We start from the raw sequence: 14,626 nt of genomic DNA, 5'->3' as shown, positions 1-14,626 counted from the left end.
GCGGGCACCAAGGGCTCCACCCCCGAGGGCAACAGCTACCGGACACCCAGATCCCCAGGACCAAGCGCAGCCCCTCGGCCCATTCTTGAGTCTCCACGCTGGAGGGAGGGTTAGACGACAGTTGTGCTGGACAAATTCACCTGCTGGGACTTTCCCAAGTTTAGAACGGGAGCATTCAAAACCCTGCAGGTCCCTCGTCTGAACCCCGAGCTCCTGGCAGGGCCCGCCTGGCAGGGCCCGCGTCTCCGGGCAGCGTTTGCCCCACCCCTGGCTTCGTCCTAGAACTCCAGTCGGTGGCATGTGCAGGCGTACCGGGCAGGCCCTCCAGGTCCTGCTGCCCCCGGCTCCGGGCAGGCACAGGGCCGGCCCCAGGAAGCCCACAGCGAGAGACGGGCCAGCCTGGGGTCACGGACGGGGCCCCGAGGGCCTCCTGTGCCCTGGACCCCAGGATGCAAGACAGGAGCCTCACTCAGAATCACAGAGGCTGGACAAGGCTGGCCGTGTCTGCCCCACAGGCTCAGGGGCCTGGTGACCCTTCCAGCTGTGCTCTGAGGAGCCCTGGGGTTTCCCAGGTGGGCCTGGGCCGGGGGTAGAGGGGCGTGGGCTCTGCGCCCGTGTTCCCGCAGCTGGCTCCGGGGCACTTGGGAACAGAGTTCTAATTTAGTTCTAACGATTAAAAGAAAATACATATGCGCACGCGTGTGTGTACGTACACACACACACACACACACACGCACGTACGCTTGTGCGCGCACGTCTACCTCTATCACTACAGCACAAAGGGCTTTGACAGGCACCAGACTTTCTGAGTTTGCTTTGTCCTAGGTTCTCAGCTGGCCCAGTGTCCGCCAAGCCCGCAGGAGCCGTGAGGTTAGAGGAACGGAGGACCGGATTTGGGGACCGTGTGTGTTGGGATAAGACAGCAGGCGTGGCACTGTTTGTGGCAGTTCTGCCCCCACTCGGGTCACCATGCTAGACAACTGGGTAGCAACGCCCGTAAACGTGAGGACACGTGATGAGGAAAACGCCTCCCCGCTGCACGCCCGCAGCCAAAACAGCCCTCCCCGCACGCTGCAGACGGTCCCCATTAACAGCAAAGCCTCCAGGGAGGAAGCGCTTTTAAAGTAGTATCAGTCACGTACACCTGAGAGTGAAGGAGTTTATCGGCTCTTTCCTGAGAACAGGGGGAGGGGAGCACAGGATGGCTTGGCCAGAGCAGCAGGTGGGGATGTGAGGGGGAACAAAGCAGGGGACGGGGCCAAGGAAGACAGTGCGATGCTTCCAGCCTGGCCGAAGCAGGTGGACAGGCCTCTGAGAGGTACACGGAGACACCTGCTGGGCTCGGACCAGGCAGGGACCCGGGGCTTCTTGCAGGACGGCGCCCCTGACCCTGGAAGAGACTGGGAGGAAGAGCCGTCTCTGGACAGGACGCTGAGGCCTGAGGTGCGGACGAGAGTCGTGCTGTGCCCAGGCTGGCGCTGGAGCCCAAGATCCACTGTGCCCACAGCAGGACAAGCGGCCAGGCGCACCTGCCCCAGAGGCTGGGCAGGGAAGGAGCTGGCTGAGTGCCCCCGACGTTCCTGGTCCCAGGTCCAAGGCAGAAAGGGAGCGGGGTGACGAGACAAGGCTTCTCACACCTACGGGGCAAAGGGCTATTAGCACAAGACGGGTTCCTAGGGCTGGACAGGAAGGCACCCCTTTCCCCAAGCCCCGCACCCACACTGGCCCAGAGGCCCCAGATCTGCTGGTTGAGGGGGTAGGGGCTTGCACAGCTGTGGGGAAGCGAAGCCAGCGGAGGGTGCAGCCAGCGTTCCCCAGGTTGGGACAGCCCAGCCTGAGAACGGGGCTGTGCAAACACAGGCCAGTCGGTGTGCGTGGCGCTGGGCGTGTGCCGTCTCCGCAGGGCAGCCCCCCCACCTCACCTCGGCATCCAGGGAGGGGTCTGCTTTCTTCCTCCACTGGATCCTCCTGGCGGCTGCCGACTCTTTCTGCACCTCCTGGTTGCAGGCATCAGGGCGGAGACCAGAGGCTCAGGCTTACAGCACCGGGGTCCCCAGACCCCTGCCCCTCCCGAGGGAGGACCCCAGACCCTCCTCTCTGCCTTCTGGCCCGCAGGCTTATCCAACGCCGTTCCCACACCCAGAATATCTCCACTACTTTTGCGGCTGCCCCTCCTCTGACAGGTCATTCTGCCATGAAAGGGCCCGTGGTGAGACCTCAGGAGGGCCGGGGTACCTGCGGGTCCCCATCTCCTGACTCCTGGGTCCTGCTGATCCACAGGTTGAGCCTCGATGTCACAACCCCTGAGAGCCGGAAGTCCTCCTGAAAAGAGAGCTTCCGTCTCGGGGTCGGGTGGGCGTCTCCAGAGGCCTGTGCCTTGCCCACACCCATCCAGCCCAGGGCGCCGGGCCCGCACCCCCTCACTGGGGCTGTGCGCACAGCCAGGGGCACGGGGGCTCGCGAGCAGGAGTGGCAGGGAACTCAAGTCAGCGGCAGGTTCTCCCAAACTGACGCACTAAGACACAGAGCTGTCTGGCACTGTCCAGGCCAGGGGCCGGGTTTTGCAGACACCCAGCATCGTCGGCCTGAGCCACTCACCCTCCGGCTGGAGGCTGGTCCTTCTCGGCCCTGACCCACCAGCTCCTTCTCAAAGAGGTGGCGCTTGCTGGCGACGTCCACGGGAGCCACCAAGAACTCAGCGCGGGAGGGGCCCGGAGACCTGACTGACCCTGATCTCTGAGAGCGGAGAGCACAGGCCGCTGACCCTTGCGGGTGGGCGCCGACCACGCCCACCACGCAAGGCAGGTTCCCGGCCTCGCCCACCTGTACAGCTGTGTGGTATCTCTCCAGCTTCTGGCCCAGTGTGGAGGAGCTGGCCGGGAGCCTCATGCTGGTGCTGCGGGACGGGAAGACAGGGCAAGACAAGCCAGGTGAGACCCCCGCCCCCAGGGAGACCAGGCCTGCGCCCACACCCCCAGCGCTTCGGCAAAGAGAATGTGGCCTCAGTCACCGAGTGAGACCATGATGACTTGGCCAAGGTGACGATCTACAGACTCCGGGGGCTCCCCGGTCCTCCCTAGAAACAGTCCGTTCAGCAGGACATCAGCCACCAGGTCGCCCCACCCCCGACCAACCCCATCCTGTCCTCAGGCCACCGGACGAGCGTACAAGACTCACGACCTGGCCGTGCCTGCCCTCCTGACACCAGTGTCCCCCCACCCCTTTCTCCCCATGCTGAGGAGCCCGCCAACCGGACACCGTGCGTGTCACACTCCACGCCTTTCCTCATGCTGTCCCCCCAATCCAAAGCTTCCTTCTGCTTGGAAATCTCCCTCTAGTTCAAGTCCTTTCAGATGTCAATCGCTCTGGGACCGAGCCCCCAGCTCTCGAGGGCCGAGCTCCCGCAGCCATGAGGGGCTCCAGCCCTCAGTTCCCATGCCCATCCCGGCACCTCCGTGCTCTGGGGCTCTTGCACGTTTCATGTCTGATGTGAGCCGCTCGAGGGCAGCAGCGTGTCTCATCCACCTTGTACCCCAGCGCCCATCCCCACCCCCAGGCCTCGCCCAGCACTGCTGCCCTAGAGATAGGCTGGGGGCAGACGGATGCAATGCATGAGCATGAAATTCCCAACGCATGAGCACAGCTGCTCTTCAGACCCCATTTGTTGTTGGTTATTTTTTTTAAAAAAACACACACAGTCTTCCAGCTGCTTGCACAGACGCTGTGGGCGGAGGCGGGGGTCGGGGGGAGGTGGAAGCACTCATCAAGCTTGCAGAGTCCCGGGCGCCCGCGCCCTGCCTGCTGAAGCGGCTGTGTCCCCTTCCTGCACTGGTCAGTCTCCCTCCGCACCCCTGCGCCTCAGGACAGCCCCACCCAAGCCCCGCCTCCTCCAAGCAGCACCCCCATCCCTCCCCTTGTGCCACATCTCGGGCCTCAGTCCCTCCCGCTAACCCTGCAGCACAAGCAGGACAGAGCAGACGGGAGAGGACACAGCCTCTGGGCCCCTGACCTGCGGGTTAAGGCTGCCTCTGAGTGGTCTCTCCGGAGGCTCATCTGAAACGAGAAGGAAGGTGCCCGTGAGTGGGGTCAGCCGCGGCCTCCTCAAAGGGAGGGTTCAGCTTCAGAACACATCCCCCTCCTGGGGCCTCCCACCCACCTCCGCTCAACCCCCAATCCAACCCCCATTAAAGGGTCTGGGACACGGCCCCACCCACCAGGCCGGGTCAGCAGCCCCTCCTTGTCGCCCCCAGGCCTTCTTGGGGCAGCTGCAACCACCCGCTTCCCGCTTGCTTCCCCGCCGCCCCGAGCCCTGTAGGGCCGGGACAGGCACCGGCCGGCAGCAGGTCTCCTGCCTCTCCCCAGGGCCTGGCACAGCGCGCGGTCAGTCAAAAAGTGAGTGAGTAACCCAGTAAACAGAGGAACCAGGAGTAAATTCTGGCATAAAGCAAGAGGACCAGCCCCGGTCCACGTGATTTGTACTCCTGGGGCAAGGCAGGGTGGCGGGCACCGGGACAGCTCCCACCCACCTCCCTCCTGGAGGAGAGGCTCTCCCCACAGTCCGCCTGCGCCGCCCTCCTGCACGCTAGCTGTGCCCACCACCTGGGGCTGCTGGGTCTCGTCCACACCCGCCTCCAGCCATTAACCGGTGCTTCACTTGATCCAACCCCATCTGCTCTTGGCCACCCTCGGGCATCCAAAAGCCCTGTGTCTGCGTACAACGTCCCTGGTGTCTAAGCCAGGGCCCTGGGCCGTAACGGGGGCTGCTTTCCTCGGCATGCCCTCCAGCGGATGGGAGACAAAGGGACCCAGGCCTCACCCGAAAGGAGATGGTCCTGGGGCTGGCGCGCTTCAGGGAGCTGCTGTAGGTGGCCTGGGTGGGCGAGGGTGTGTCCGCCTCGTCCTCCTCGCTAGGGATTTTCATCTGGATGGAGCAGGGGGAGTATCACACGGAAGGCCAGGGTACCCCGAGCCCGAGCTGCCACGGGGGCACCACTGGCCTGGCTCATCCCAGGAGCTGCCGGGGGAAGCAGGTAGCAAGACAGCCCCGTGCCTCCTCCCAGGTCCGCTACCCTGACCGTGGTGGAGCAGGTAGGGAGAGAGGAAGAAACAGCCAAGGCCGGCCTAGAGGCAGGAGGACAGGACTAGAAGGGTGGGCAGGGGCACCGCCAACCTGGAGAGTGATGGGTGGGAGGTGGCAAGTCACAGCCGGACGCTCTGCCCCCGGCTCCCGCAGCCCCGCCGAGGACGGGGGCTCCTGCTCGGGGCCGGCCCTCCCCTGCCCCTTAGGGGTGGACGGGCTCCGCGCAGAGGCTGGCTGCTCCTGGGCCTGGGGCTGCCCTGGGGCCGCCGCCCTCGCTGGGGCCAGCCGCGTCTCAGGGGCCGGGGTCTTCTCAAAGACTGCTGCTTTCTCAGACGTCAGTCTCTTTTCTGAGTCCAACGTCTTCCCTGGGGACGGCAGCTTCTCCAAGACACTGGTTTTTTCCAGAACCAACCTCTTTCCCAAGATGGTCCTTTTCTCCAACACTGCGATCTTCTGGGACACAGACACTTTCTCAGGGCTGGGGGTCTTCCCGGAGGCGGAGATTTCCTTGGCGTCCAGGCTCTTTGCAGGCGCTAATGTCTTCTCTGGCGCAGAGGGCTTCTCTGAGCCCCCCTTCCTGCTGCATCCCGGCTCCCTGCCCACCAAGCTCTCCTCCTCCCGGACCCAGGAGCTCCGCTGCTCCCGGCTCGGGCTCCGGCAAGGCAGCAACCCCAGCTCCTCCTCGGGCGCCAGGGGCAGCTGCCTGGCCTGCCCGGTGCCCGCGCCGTCCTCCTCCTCTGCGGCCAGCTGCTCCCGGACGGGGGCCCGCGCGACCTCCGCCTCCCGCGGCCTCTGCCTCCGCTCCTGCCGTGCCCTGAGGACGGCCCGCCCGTCCTCGTCCTCACCTCTGGGGTCTAGGGGTGGTCGGGGGGAGACCTCCATTTCCTCCACGCTCGGCAGTCTGAGTCGAAAGATGGGAGATGGGGCGGGAGACAGGGTCAGAGGCCGGCAGAGGTGGGAGAGACCCTGGGGTGCCCTCCGACCCAGTGAAGATGCCTCTGGGGCCACGTGGGAGGGGCGAGGAAGGAAGGCCGTGCCCCCCCGCCCCAACCACCATCGCTTAAATCAGGATCCCTTTTATCTGCTTTACGCGTCGGGCTTCTAAGGTATCCTTTGAACAGAGCACATGATGCTTTTAAAAGAAATGCATAAACCCCTGAAAGCTGCGACCATTCCATGCTCAGCCCCAATCAACAAACACCTCATCTGTGCCAGGCCCCGCCCCTCATGGCTTAGATCAGGACCAGAGACAGTCAGGGAGCTGGCACAGGTCACACAGCTAATGGGCGGGCCTCTGACATTGCTGCCGGCCCGTCAGCCACGTGGGTGCAGCTCAGGATGCACACTTTGTGGTCCCTCCTCTGGGGGACCCAGGGGAACAAGGGCAACATGAGAGGCCCTCAGCTCCCAGCAAAGGAGACTCTTCCGTCCCCACCACCTGCTCGCCGTGCAACTTGGGGCAGGATAGTTCACTGTCTGAGCCTGTTTCCCAGGCTGCAAACTGGGCTTCTTCGGAGGCGAGAGGAGACTCATGGCAGGAGCAGGCGCTGTCCTGACAGACAGGAGCACCCGGTGAACACGGCCCTTCTCCGCCTTCCCCTCTCGACCCTCAGATCTGGTAGCCAGACCAGCCCCCACGCTCCTGTGGTCAGAGGCGGACCACGGAGGGTCCGGGTTAGAGGGAGGCAGCCTGCTTGAACAGGGCCTGACAGACGTGGACGACACCCGTGGCCCCCGCTCTCCAGGGGGACAACCCGTGCGCTCTCTGACCAGCTTCTCTACCTGTGAGACGGGTTAGGACCCTCCCTCTCGGGAGCCTGGAAGGACTGAGTTACGCTCACAAAACGTCCAGCAAAGGCTGCGTGTCTCATGAACACTGGTCCCACTGGCTGTCCTGACGAGTGTGGGACCCACGAAGTCCAGCCTGGTTCTCCAGGCAGGGGCAGCCGGTCCGCCCGTCAGCCGGGACCGGAGCACCGCCTCCCGACCCCGCACCTCTCTGGGGCTGCCGGGGCTCCATCCTGGGCAGGCTGGGCCACCTCGTCGTCCGTGGTGGAGCTCAGGTTCCGGTGTCGCCGCCGCCGTTCCCGTTCCTGTTCCTCGTCATCCTCCAGGGTCCACTGCCTGGCCAGGCTGGTGGGGGACAGGGGTCAGTGCAGCCCACACGGCCCGCCACCCCAGCCTGCACGGCGACACCCCCAGGGGGACGCTGGGCTAGACTCCACCCTGGACCCCCGAGTGGGATGGGGGCCCATGCTCCGGGGCACCCAGGGACGTGGGAGGGCAGGCGCAGCTCTGCCTGAAGGAGGTGGGTGAACCTGACAAGCTACCCTCTCTCTCTGGTCCGGGGAATTAGATGAAATCCCTCAGTGGACAACTGCAGAGAAACATCCTCAGCTACACAGCTCCCCGTGGGACTTCTCGGCTCTCCAGAGGGGGAGACTCCACACTGAGACCGGTTACAGCCGGGGAGGGCCCGGCAGCACTCCCTTCACCTCCCAGGAGCCCCGGCAGCCTCTTCGGCTTCCGAGAACCAGCTCTCAGGTGCCGGGGGCAGGGGCCACACCCTGCTTTTGGTTCCTGCATTACAGGGCCTACCAGCCACCCACCCCCGCCTTCAATCACGCAGCCATCCAACCTCCTGTCCCTGAAAACGGCCCTCCCCCATCACCTCCACCGCCCTGCCCACCCGTCATCCTTATCCACCTATCCCCCCACCCCCCGCCCCGACCCATCCCCACCCTCCAACCCAACCAAAGAGCAAATATCCCCGAGGAACTGTGCTGGGCCAGCGCCCCGTCGGAAACTGCGGCTTCACAGACCGGGGCAGCGCCCCTGCCTGGGAGACACCTGCCAAATACTGAGAAAGACAAGTGTGTCCACCAGTAGCCCCCCAGCTCTGCACAGGGAGGGAAAGGTTACTGGGGCTGGTGCATCAGCAGAGGCCCCAGCAGAGCCTGAACGTGGGCTGAATCTCAGGAAGGGGTCAGGCCAGGGCCGGGAGAAACCCGAGGTCCAGGCAGAGGGGAGGGACGAGCAAGCCTGGAGGTCAGAGGGAGGGAGGGGATGCTTCACCCAGAGCCGCAGGAGAAGCTTAGGCCGTGAGGACTGGGAGTAGCCCCCCAGTGCTGGTCTGGGGCCCAGGTCAGAAGGGCCTCCGCTTGGTCCTCCTGCCTGCGGGCAGGTACCTTCCTTGCCTCCGTTTTCCCCGCTAAGAGGAAGAGGAGCCCCCACACGACGGCCCTGATCCTTTTTTCCAAGTCCAGCATCACATCTGCTGATCTGGTCGTCACGGAACTCACATGTTTTGAGCTCAGTCTACAGGCAGGCAGGTTCCGGGGACTGGGAAGGAGCCCGACGGGGTTCTGCCCTTTGGGGCGCGTGCCAGGTGGGGGAGTCAGACAGGGAGCGAGGAGCCCGCACGTGAACAAAACGTCAGGAAGAGACTGAGGACGCCTGGAGGGGAGTGGGCCCCAAGGACCAGAGGGCCTGGGTCAGGGGGAGGGGGCAGCACAGCACAGGCCTCGGCCGGAGGGCCGTGCTCAGGGGACGGGAGCCAGGGCAGGAGGCCCGGGGACGCGGGAGAGCGTGGGTTTATTCCAGGGTGCGGGAAGACACTGGATAGTTTCACACCGAGGGGGACGTGGTAAGACTTATTATGGTCACTATTTTAAACCTCTCCGGCTGCTGTATGGTGACAGGACTGCAGAAGGCGGAGGAGAGGGACTGGGCCGGGGGTGGGGGTGGGGGGCCCTTGCCAGGGCGCGAGCTACAGTGACGTGACCTGGGGTGGTGACAGTGAGATGGGAAAAGGGATGGATTCGGGACACGTTTTGAAGACAGAGCCAACTGGGTTTGCTGATGGGCTGGATGGGGATGAGGGGCGAGGAAAGGAGAAAAATCAAGGCAAACTAGATTTTCTGGCCTGAGCAGTTCCTGGTGCTGCTCTTAGAAGGATGGGGACCATCAGGGAGGAAGGGGTTTGGTGAGATGTCCGCGGCAGTGGGAGAGGAGGGAGCCAAGGAGGAAACCCGGGAGGAGTTGACCTGGAGAGCAGCCAGCCCTGTCCACACCGCTGGAAGGGCAAGACCACCAGGAGGCAGTGTTGAGCACAGAGGCTTCCGGACCCTTAGAAAGAGCCCGACTGGACCAGTAAGGGGAGAAGGGGACCCGAGAAAGAGGAGCTGGTGACGGCCGGCAACTCTGCTGAGAAGGTTTAACGAGAAGAAAAGCCACCAAGATGACACAGTACCTGGAGAAGGACGTGGATGAAAGACGGCTGCCTTAATTGAGGTGTCGGTTACATACAATAAACACACAGATCTCAAGTCCTGTTTTCTTTTCAAAGATGGGCAAATGAGGCAGAGTGGACAGGGTATGAAAGGTTTGAAAAGAAAGTGTGGAGGAGTTGCCCTGCAAGGAGGGAAAAGACCAGAGGACGGGGCGCGTCCACCACGGCACCACCCGGAACGCACAAGCGCCACCAAATGTGGAACCAAGTGCAAGTGTCGACTTCAGAGGGCAGGGCGCTCCTCCACCCTGGGGAGGGCGGGGGTTCACCAGATCTCTGCCTTGATAAGCAAGAGCGCAAAGGGGGAGCAAATCCTAGGCACCCCCCAACGGCAATCTGCCCACTGCCCCAGGCAGCCTTCCAGAACCGCCCAAGTCTGGGGTCAGGGTAGCTCTGGGTGAAAACCTCAGTTCCTCCCGCTTCTCGGGTCTGTACTCCACCTGCGTGGGGATGGGGCAGGGCTCCAACCTAGGACCCACGGCCTTGACCGCGGGGTTTAAACCAGATTCCCGGGCCTCCGTGATCATTCATCCACTCACTCCACGGGAACCCATGGCTCCTTCCGGCCAGGCCCCAATGCCCCACCCCTTCCTTGCTGCCCGGGTCCAGATGAGAAAGGTCCACTTCAGCTCGCTTTCCTCTGGACCCACCTAACTGAGTGCACAGTTTGGGGTCAGCTGTGCCCTGCAAAGCTGAGGGACCCCACCCCCCCCCGAGGGAGACCGGCCCACCGAGCAGGGGCTCCTCCCCCGATAGGCGCGTCTGGGCTGGAGCCCCCGGGATTCCTTGGGCCTGAGCAAGCCCGTTCCCACACAGGCCGCTCAGCCCTCAGGGGAGCCACCGGTTTGTCTGTGGGACCTGGGACAAGTGGGTGTGTGATCTGTCAGAGCCTGGTCTCGGGAAGTGACTCACCCCAGGCGGGTCCTCGCCCTGAGGGTCTCGGGGCCTCGAGTGACCCCCAGCTTTGCCCCAAGACCCCGCCGCTCACCCAGGTGACGTGGTCACCCCTCACCCCCACCCCAGGAGAAACGTTATCTCCACCAAGCAAAGAGCTCCTCCTCTAAAGAGGAGAAAATGGGGAGGAGAGGGCGGGAGGGGGGAAGGCCAGGCTTCTGGGCAGCTCCGCAGGAGGCCCAGGAATAAACAAACAGCAACTAAGGGCCTTCATTCAGGAGCGCACAAGTATTTGTTGACTACGGTGACTGACGAATCAATAAATAAAGGCAGAAGTGAGGGCTCTGACATGTGCTTACACAACACTGGGTGCTGCTCCCAGCGGCTCCCAGATACCTCTGACAAGAGGCCCCCGGCAACCCTGAGGGACGGGGGGTCACCTCCATTCTGCAGGTGAGGACTCTGAGGCTCGTGGAGGTCAATAACGGTCCCAGGACAGGTCAGCTTGTAAAAGAAGGAGCCAAGCTTCCAACACAGGCCAGCCTCTTAAGCACAAGGCTACAGGCCAGGAAGGATGCCCTGCCCCTTTCTCGGGAGCCCAGCAGTGCAGAGGCAGGGGGAGGAAGGGGCTCGGGAGGGCCTCAGAAGGTGTGGGACCCTCCAGCCCAGCGCAGGCCTGAGCTCGTGGCGCAGCCTGGGGAAGCAGGTTTGGGGAAACCCAGCAGCCAACACGTCGCCCTCTCGGGCGCCAGGGCCAGGCCAGGGTGGACCGTGTAGGTCCCACGCCCCAGGGAGTCCCAGCCACTGTCACCAGCTGATGCCGCAGCCCTGGGCGACCGCCCCCTCTCAACAGCCCTTTCCTCCACCTCCTGGCCCTCGTCTGGGGACACACATCCCTCTCTTTGCCTCCAGGGAGGACTGCTAGCCGCCCTACTCCTGACCTCACCAGCTCCATTCTTAGGGCAAGGGACCTCTTTTGCCCTTAACGACTTCTGGAAGACCTCTGCCCTGCTGCTCAGGCCACAGCTGGTTCTCCTCCCTCCCAAGGGCCACTCTTCCTGAGGTCTATCCTCCCACTCAGCAGCAGCTGAGTGCAGGGGTGTAAGTGCTGGCAGCTTTACCAGGAGAACCCTGCTTTCCCCAATTGAATCGCACACAGGAGCCCATTATACGACAGACCAAGGCTCAGCTGCCCTGGTTACAGCAGGGGAAGGGTGTGAAGCCTGCCCCAGAGCATTCTGTGGAAGCCTGGGGCTCAAGGAGCTAGGATTTGCAGAACTTGGAAGGAGAAAAGGGAGCTCAGGCCTGGCACCGGGCTGAGAGACGCAGCTCTGATTAGCCGCGTGACCTTGGGCCAGTCTGCAGCCCATGAGGGCTTCCACGCGACGAGGGGCCACGCTGGGTGGTCCATGAGGTCCCTTCTAGCCCTGCTGGTCTAGGGAGAGGTGTCAGGGGGAACCGAGCAGCTCGGGAGGTGGCAGCGCTGCTCAATACCCAGGCAGGGAGATGATTAATGCCCCCCACCACTGCCCAGACCCACCCCTCGGCCCCCGCGGACGAGCCCGCCCAGCCTCACCCTCACCAGGCCAGCCCAGTGAGGAGAGGGCAAGGCTGCTGACCAGGGCACCCGGCCAGGCAGCTCACCACTGCCCCGCCCCGGGGCTAGAGCGTCTGAATTTCTACTCGCCAAGGACGGGCGGCAGGCTGGCCCTCAGCTGCCCACCTGGGCCCTGTCTGGGGCCACGCTCCTCGCGCCCTCCTCAGCGCCCCCCCAAACCCGACCCCAGGAGGGCCCGGGAGGCTCCGTTGACAGTGACTCACAGCCCTTCCCTCCTGCCAGCTGAGGCTTGTTCGCCTGGGAGCAGGGCGGGAGGGTCCTCAGCTCCAGCTGCCTCATGGGGTGAGTGTTGGTCACAGCTGTGTCTGCCCACAGGGCTGGGGAGGGCCAGGGGGTGGGGCCAGGGCTGGTCCCCAGGGCTTCCCGCTGCCTGGCGATCGCCGCCCCCGCCCCCCCCTGCAGCCACGGGAGACTGGGGCCATCTGAGCAGGGGACCAGCTAAGACCAGACCCCGCTCGCACTTTAAAAGTTCCAGCGCCCCACGGCCACCTGGCACACACCCTGACACACATCCGGGCATGTCTCAGACACAAAGTCACACACATCCCAGCAGACTGGGGGCTCCTGACTCAGCCATGTCTGCTTTGTGGGTTTTGTGTTTTGTTTTGTTTTGTTTTTGCGGTACGCGGGCCTCTCACTGTTGTGGCCTCTCCCACTGCGGAGCACAGGCTCCGGATGCGCAGGCTCAGCGGCCATGGCTCACGGGCCCAGCTGCTCTGCAGCATGTGGGATCCTCCCGGACCGGGGCGCGAACCCATGTCCCCTGCATCGGCTGGCGGTCTCTCAACCACTGCCCCACCAGGGAAGCCCTGCTTTGTGTTTTTAACCCAACGCCCTGCACTGTGGTCTTCAACGGACATCCGAATGGACTTGGACTCCCAAGGTCCAAACTCGGCAACGTCAGAACCTACCATCCACCCAGACGTGTCCGCACTACACACCCCAACACAGACAGGCCCCGCCTGGAAGCAGAGACGCTCCCACGTCAACACCGGCACCATGACCCACACACAGAGTCCGAGACCTTGACCCCCAGCTCCACCCTCAGTACAGACCCTCCCTGGGTGTGTCCAGCCTCTGAGGCGGCCGGGGCCCTGTCCAGGGCACAGAGCTCCTCCTTTCTTGGGGCGTATCCTTCCCCTCTCTAGACCCCGCGGGCCCCTCTGCAGCGGGGTGACCGGGCAACTGTGCTTCAGAGCAGTGAGATCTGAGGGTCTGGGAGGCCCCCGGCCCTGGAGAAGCTCTGAAGCCCTTGGGAAGGGGGTGGGGAGAGCCAGAGGCCTTGCTGGGGAAGGCCTGGGAGGGGCTGCTCCATGCCTGTAAAGGCAGCCTGGGCTTCCACCCACACGCCCACCTGAGAGGGGTCAGCTTCTACCCGCTAGAACCTTCCGGGCTCCGCTCCGTCTACTACGTGGGCCTCAGTCTCCTGAGGGGGCAGTGGGGGGGGGTGGTTTGCAGGTGAAGATGCTCATGGAAGCACCTCTGGGGGAGGTGCAGGGTGGCCCCAAGGAGTTCAGGGGTCACCAAGCACATGAGGGGGCTGCCTTCTGGACACGCCCCCAGGCTTCTCTGACCCTGACAGGATGTCCCGCAGGCAGGGATAAGACACCCAGTGCCCAGGCCCTGGGAAGGACAAGCTCACAAATAAAGGCTGAAGCCCAGAGGGGGGCATAAGCTATCGTGAGGTCACCCAGCCCAGACCCCAGCCCAAAACGCCACACTCGGAACCCGCGCCTCACCAGTGGGAGGGGATCTGTCCCCCCCCCGTGCTATTCACCAGCGCTCCACAGTGGTGCTGACCCGCTCCTGGCACGGCGCCCCACCCTCCTCCCCGGGCGGGGCCCCTCAAACTCTCTACAGAGGAACGCGGGCCGTCAGGGGGGCTTCTCGGGAAATGAGGCTGGGCCGTAACTCCGGAACGCCTCCCCAGTGCCCCGAACCGGCCTCTAGGGGCCGACGGCCCACCCCAGGCACCCTGCTTGTGCCTCAGCCCCCAAGCGGAGGAAGGAGGCGGCGGGGCAGGCGGAACACCTGCGAGCTTTCAGGTGTGGCCCCGGCTCTGTGGCCCCCAGGAGCGGCCCGGCCCCCGGGCTCACCTGGACAGCGCGGCCCAGTTCTTCCTGCTGACTGACATGCCGCCGGGGCCCGAGCGCCCGCCGCGTGCGTCGTGTCCGCTCGGCGCCTCCCCGCGCACAACCCGCCCGCCGCCGGCGCAGGTAGGCTCACCTGGCCTCTTATCCCCCCACCCACCCCCGGCCTGCGTCCCGCGCAGCCGCGGGCCGCCTGCTGCCCCGGATTGGCCTGTGGGTAGGCGCGTCGCAGAAGGAGCCGCCCCGGTCCCCGCCCCAGCCGCCCGGCCGTGCGCCCTGGACGGGCCGCCGCACCGATGCACGAACGGACGGCCGGGTGGACGAGAGCCCGGGCCGCGCGGGGCGGGGCGGGGACTTCCTGCTCCGGACCTGTCTGACCAGCCCTCCCGGCCGCTCCCTCCAGCAAGTGCCGCGGACCGGGGCCGGGGCCCGGGGACGGGCCCGCTCTCCGCCCGCCAACCGGGTCGGCCCCGAGAATCCCAGACGGGAGGCGGGCGGGCAGGTGGGAGCCGGCACGCGTCTGGGGTCTGGAGAGCCCTCCCGGCTCTGCGCTCCGGCCCGCCGCACCGAGACCCCGGGAGAGCGCGGGGCGCGCTTCCTCTGTGCCGCGCGCAAAACTGCAGGCACGCCCGGAGCAAAGCCCACCCCTCCCG

The 14,626-nt window shown here is 64.8% G+C and overlaps 1 protein-coding gene across 1 annotated transcript; it reads right to left on the bottom strand.

Moving 5' to 3' along the window:
- Positions 1 to 1,162: 1,162 nt before the first annotated feature.
- Positions 1,163 to 14,104, bottom strand: LAD1 (ladinin 1). Its single transcript, XM_081226429.1, has 10 exons — positions 13,980 to 14,104; positions 7,076 to 7,213; positions 5,171 to 5,981; positions 4,817 to 4,921; positions 4,010 to 4,053; positions 2,824 to 2,896; positions 2,599 to 2,736; positions 2,236 to 2,322; positions 1,923 to 1,997; positions 1,163 to 1,637 (listed from the first exon to the last, which is right to left on the bottom strand). The coding sequence occupies exons 1-10, from the start codon at positions 14,015 to 14,017 to the stop codon at positions 1,632 to 1,634; spliced, it is 1,515 nt and encodes a 504-aa protein (XP_081082555.1). The 5' UTR covers positions 14,018 to 14,104; the 3' UTR covers positions 1,163 to 1,631.
- Positions 14,105 to 14,626: the final 522 nt, after the last annotated feature.

This window comes from Mesoplodon bidens, assembly GCF_964165515.1.
Source record: "Mesoplodon bidens genome assembly, chromosome: 2".
Lineage (NCBI taxonomy): Eukaryota > Metazoa > Chordata > Mammalia > Artiodactyla > Ziphiidae > Mesoplodon > Mesoplodon bidens.
The sequence above is the reverse complement of the archived record's forward strand: the minus strand, read 5'-3'. Positions and strand labels throughout refer to the sequence as shown.